The sequence below is a fragment of the Cibotium barometz genome, chromosome 1, assembly GCF_041138505.1.
Source record: "Cibotium barometz isolate CiBa-2024 chromosome 1, ASM4113850v1, whole genome shotgun sequence".
Taxonomy (NCBI): domain Eukaryota; kingdom Viridiplantae; phylum Streptophyta; class Polypodiopsida; order Cyatheales; family Cibotiaceae; genus Cibotium; species Cibotium barometz.
The window spans coordinates 59,782,282-59,788,281 of NC_141046.1; the positions used below are offsets into that span (position 1 = coordinate 59,782,282).

At 42.8% G+C, this 6,000-nt stretch overlaps 1 protein-coding gene across 1 annotated transcript in view; it reads left to right on the forward strand.

Moving 5' to 3' along the window:
• LOC147642249 (receptor-like serine/threonine-protein kinase ALE2) overlaps nucleotides 1-3,787 on the forward strand; it is a 57,457-nt gene extending 53,670 nt beyond the window's left edge. Inside the window, exons 4-6 of the mRNA XM_086804400.1 lie at nucleotides 1,796-2,206; nucleotides 2,373-2,616; nucleotides 2,884-3,787. Of these exons, the coding sequence (XP_086660526.1) occupies nucleotides 1,796-2,206; nucleotides 2,373-2,616; nucleotides 2,884-3,622 (1,394 nt within the window). The 3' untranslated portion in view covers nucleotides 3,623-3,787. The remainder of the gene's footprint in view (nucleotides 1-1,795; nucleotides 2,207-2,372; nucleotides 2,617-2,883) is intronic.
• Nucleotides 3,788-6,000: the final 2,213 nt, after the last annotated feature.

The window sequence follows — 6,000 nt, forward strand, 5'->3', positions numbered from 1 at the left end:
CAATCTTTATATGACTGTCTCTCTCTTCATGAGATTGACTCATCTCTGTATGCTCTTTTTACAGATTGTTTTTAGATGTTTAACTATGTTCACACTGAACATAGTGAACACTCTAGTAGTCTCCCTTGTATATGGTCTTTTTGGTGGGTTTTCCTCGTTTTGAGGTTTCTCACCTGTAATTAATGACATGAAGCTTTACAAAAAAAAAAGTGTGTATAGCCGTTTTGGTCGAGCGTTTCAATGAGCACTTGTCAAGGGGTGAAACTCAGCGTTTCCTACCCCGTTTCAAGGTGGAACGTTTCCGAAGTACGGTGGCACAAGGCAGGGTAACTCCAATCGAGGGGCGAGATGGTGGGCCCCGCATCGCTTCCGTTTGAGTGTCCTCCTGTGGGTGGGAAAAACTGGTGATGGTAGACTGAGATGGGTGCCGGGGTCGAGGATCTCTGAATAGTAACTCTCTATGTCATCGGATCCCCAAGAGGAAGAGTCCTAGAGAACGTTGAGCTGGATACTCCATAACCCGAGCTAATGGCTCAAACCCCTCTCTGAATAGGCAGTGGAATCTCCCCTCGATCTCATAATACACCAGACTGACAAATATAATGATTAAACTCTACTCCTCCATGGTACAATCTACAGAGTCTGCTCTCTCTAGGGATCCTTGCAGCTCTGTCAACCTCAATCTCGAGCCTATGGGATGACACCCTAAGCTGACCAAGTGCTATCCTCATGGCATGTGACACGAAAACATCCAAGTCCCCTGTTCTCTGTATGAATCCATTGTTTGTAAGCCTCAGAAAATGGTTACTATATGACTGCATCTTGGGTGGTAGGGGCTCCCCTGGGGTAATCCATGTGTCTCAAATGTGTGACTGTAGCAAGTCGTATCAAATTACCCAATTCCTATCCACATGTGAGTGCCTGGTGTAGGGGGAGTCTGGGTCATACTGAAATGGGGTAGTGGCCTCATCTATAGCCGGTGTGTGGTGAACCATGTGAGAAGCATACCAGGATGGATGCATCCCTCTCTCCGCTATTGCCTGAGAAGACTGTAGTGCCAGGTATGGTGACCATGACAAATCCATCGCAAGTATCCTCTGTGTGACAATCTGGAATAAGGCCTCTACCACCATAGGTGCTGTAGCAAACTCTGCTCGAATGATATGGTGATGGTCTGTTGCATATCAATCTATATAGCATCAAAATCTCTGGACGCTATGCACTGTCGATCTGCCGCTGATAAGACTAGTGCCTAGTGTGTCAAAAGCTGTCCTGGGTTCCTGGAAATGTGTCTGGTGGCAGTGTCTCCCTAGGAGGGCAAGTGCAGCGTATCCCCTAGTCAATCTGTCTTGTGATGCCTGTCTCATGGAGAAGTGATTGCCGGAGTTTGTGAAAATGACCCCCAAATAGACATGACTCTGCTACCTCCACCCGGTTGCCCATGTAGGTGATCTCTGTATGTTTCCTCACACCAGGGAAAGTATAGAAGATCATGACCTTGGTCTTCCCAAGGTTAACCGACAAGCCCCTCTACAAATAGAAGTCGTGTAGGGCATCCATGTGCTTCTGTAGGCCCTCCTGTGAGTCTGCAATAAGCACTATGTCATCAGCATATAAGAGAATAGACACAAGTATGCCTGGTAGGGATGCCCCTCCCCCTCCTGCTTTGTCAATAAAGTCTGAGATCTCGTCAATGGATACTCTGAAGAGAGAGAGAGAGAGAGAGAGAGAGAGAGAGAGAGAGAGAGAGAGATGTGCTCTTTACATCCCTTTCCTTTTTTATTGGTGTTATCAGGGGGAGCATTCATTTCATCAAGTGAACTCGGAAGTTCACTCTCAGAACTCAGAAGTTCACTCTCAGGATCATTTTCTTCCAGCATAGCCACTTACAGGACATCAGCAAGAACATTCTCCTTATATGAGCTAGAAAGAGCGACAAATAATTTCAACTCAAAGAATGTTGTTGGGCAGGGAGGCTTTGGCCGCGTCTTTTGTGGTGTATTGGAGGATGGAAGTAAAGTAGCTGTGAAGATCATAACCAGAAACGATCAACAAAGTGGTAAGGAGTTCATTGCTGAGGTGGAGATGCTGAGCCGTCTGCATCATCGGAATCTGGTCAAATTGATTGGTGTGTGCACAGAAGAGCACAGCCACTGTCTCGTTTACGAGCTAATTTCCAATGGCAGTGTAGAGTCTCATCTTCATGGTATGTCCGTTTGCTCATGTTTGTTACCAAAGCTTGTCAATGTATTTTTTTAAAGGTTGCTAATATGCTCATGTAAACAATGGGAATGAATAGTTTGATAGTTCTCACATGCTCATGCATGATGGTGGGGAATTACACTGGTCTGATGAATTGGTTGCATGATCAGGCACTGATAAGCATGTGATGCCATTGGATTGGAATGCACGCATGAAGATAGCTTTGGGTGCAGCGAGAGGGCTTGCTTATCTCCATGAAGATGCTAATCCTCGTGTTATTCATCGCGACTTTAAAGCAAGTAACATTCTTCTAGAGGAGGACTTTACTCCCAAAATATCAGATTTTGGACTAGCCAAAGCTGCCCCAGATGAAGAAAATGGGCACATCTCAACAACAGTGATGGGTACATTTGGGTAATAAGAGTTGTGTTTTTAGCATAGAGATGGATGGGTAGGGCTGTGGGGGTGCATGATGCCACATGACGGCTCTCATGAGCTGTTTGAGAGCATGATGCCTCTTAGGGGCTCCTGGGCTCCTCTTAATTTGTGCACCCTAACAGCTTTACCCTCTCCTTAGTGCTGCTTCATGTGATTTTCACTTGATAACTCAAGAATGGCTGTTTCATAGGTGATGCTGGTCAATCACTGCTTATTTTGATGTGCCACTTCCATATGTTGTAGGTATGTTGCACCTGAGTACGCCATGACCGGGCACTTGCTTGTGAAGAGTGATGTGTACAGCTATGGTGTCGTCTTACTAGAACTGCTGTCTGGGAAGAAACCAATTGACTTGTCTCAAGCATCAGGGGAGGAAAATCTGGTTAACTGGGCTCGCCCGCTTCTCTCAAGTAAGGAAGGCTTAGAGATACTGGTGGATCCCGCCCTCCAGGGCAAATTCTCCTTCGATAATTTCTCCAGAGTGGCAGCGATCGCTTCAATGTGTGTTCAACCAGAGGTGTCTCATCGACCCTTCATGGGTGAGGTAGTTCAAGCGCTGAAACTTGTCTGCAATAGCTCTGAGGGTGTCTTTTCTATCACTGTTAGTCCTCAAGATAGTGGTGATGGTGGAAGTGATGGCGGTAGCCATCCTATGGTTGGTGGATCTGGACCCATGAACACCACTGGCAGCACATCTTTTATCACGGTGGAGTATGACTCAGGCACAGCTCATGTAACCAGTAGAGAAAGTGAGAGGCCGGAGTCTTCCTTGAGTCGCTCATCTGACTCTGAATACTTACACAATAAGCCCTCTGATGCTTTTAGGAGGCATAGCACCTCGGGTCCTGTAAGTTCAACTGGTGGGACTAACTCTGTTTGGAGCTTAGAAAGAGATTATGTTCGCATAACTATGAGTGAGCACAGGGTAATGAGGTATTTTGAGAAATGTGTCAAAGGAGAGATGCATGGAATATGGCTTTAATGCATAGGTTCCAAATTACACTCGTGGGTATCTTTTTCTCTGGATGAAGTGGATGTTTATTTGCATTTTTAATGTGTTTTTCTTGAGCACCAGTAGAGATTGACTAGTACCACCAATGTCTGGGGGAGTACTGAAATAAAGAATCCTGTTTCCATTTTGTGCTAATCAATGCTTGTGTAGTAGTTGCCATACTTATTTGCCGGTTGGTATGAGCTGGGCAAGCAGGCTACATGACTTTATTTAAGATGGGAAGTTACCAACCATGATGTTTCAGAAACATTCAATTACATAACTTAAATCTCATACTTGTAGTCTTTGTTCATAACCCCAGAAGGTCATTGCCATCTTCAAAACTTGCAGTAATGTTCTCAAAGTAAGCAACCTTGTAATAGAAGAAGCTCAACTTGAACCTTAAAACACTCAATCTGTGCTTACATCCAAGCATCCATGAATACATTTGATCATCTGTCAATCTCACACTCCTTTTGGGATATAATGTAGCACCATTTAGTAGCAATATAGAATGTAAGATTGTTTTTTTGTTGCACTTCGCACATTTGACATTATATGGTAACCGTGTCATGCTTTCTTTTGGCAATTATATTGCCACTCATCTTACTGCTGAAGGTGTTCATTGATAAAACCATAAAGAGAAAGCATCACTTTGGAAAACCATGCTGGTCTAGCATAAATAGTGAAGCTTTATTTTTTATGAATATGAAAAAGGAAGTAAATTTTATGTTCTCATCAAGCTAGCAAAGGAAACCTTTATGTACCATCTAGTCCATAACCACAATGTAGTTTGTTCTTCATCTTCTAAACATATGATGCAACCACATAACATGTCTGTCCTTACAATGATTATGCCATGAATCCCTAGAAACCAAATCTAACAAAGAACAAAATGGTTAAGCAAACGTGGACCTATATATAGCTAGAGCTACATAGCAACAACCTACACTAAACAAGCTACATGGCCAAAGCCTCTGTGGAGCTGGTGCTTCCAAACCATCCTCTCTTAGTGCTTGCATGCATACACAAGCGACATTAGCCAACAACATGTGTGAGGTATGTTATTGGTTTTGCACGATACACACCAGCACTAAGTCTGCCAAAATCACTTGAGAGTCATAGTTGAACAGAAGGTATTTTCACATAAGAGGTACAAGAGAGCAATAAAGAGGCTTTAAGGCAATAATTCAACCATGGTCACCACAGAACATGTTTTGTTTGTTGGTGAAATGTGAAACGTGTTTCACTATTGAAACATTTCAATCATGGACGTTTTGTCCAATGTTTCAGGGCATCTAAAAAGTCAAGAAGAAAGAAATTAAAACGTTCAATATTGAACATAATTGCTAGATAGAATAGAGATAATGAATGATTTGATTAGTATCTTTTCTAGATAGAATAGAGATAATGAATTACTTAAAACCATAGTCAGTAGAATTTGTATTTAGAAATGGAGAAGATACAAGAAAAATTTGATCAAATGAATTAACAAGACATACTGCCATTGTGGAGGAATGAACACAACTCCTTAGAAGGCTTGTCCTTGCTTACTTGCATCCTTCAGAAAATAAGGTTAGATAAAACCATGTTAATGGGATTGCATGCATTAAACAATGGCAAGAGGCAATTGTTATTCATGTCATTCAGAAGAATAGGTAAGGATGGGACATCTCTTTTTTTGGGTTGGTGTGCATGTGGGGTGGGGCGGGAGCGGGGGGGGGGGGGGGATCTAGCATATGTGTATGCACATATTTTAAAATATGACATCACATCTAAACAAATGTGGAATCACTTGACTCACTCTTTCTTTCTCCTACAAATGACCTCTCTAAAATTATTGGCTTCTAGACACTTCCCACCTAGGACTTATAATTGGCCCCCATTATTATCATTGGGATATCTATTACAGAAAACTTTGGCGTTTCGAAAAGACCCCAATAATTGGTTGCTGCTAGTTGCCTACTTCTGTCTCACCGCTTTTAATGCTACTTTGAGTCTTCTCTCTCCATTCATCTGGACCTAGCTACCTATCATTTAGTACAAGCGACAAGAACTAGTCTAATGTAATGTGAAGCTTCATCTTGTTGAGGTCCTCCCACATCTGATATCATGCTAGGCTCATCTCATTTCTTTCCTGCTCTTAGTAAGACTGTTGGTTCCACCTTGCTCCATGATATTGGGGTGGTACTTCTCTTTGTTTCTTTTTGGTTTTGTCCTAGCATGTCCAACTTAATGGGTCCATTGTCCATCCCCTTTGAGTTGCTTCAGGCTCTTTCTAGCACTCCAGCACATTTCCACTACCGTGAGGTTCCCCTACCACTCTTTTTAGGAGTTTTTTCTTTCCCTCTTTTATCCAAGGCATCTTG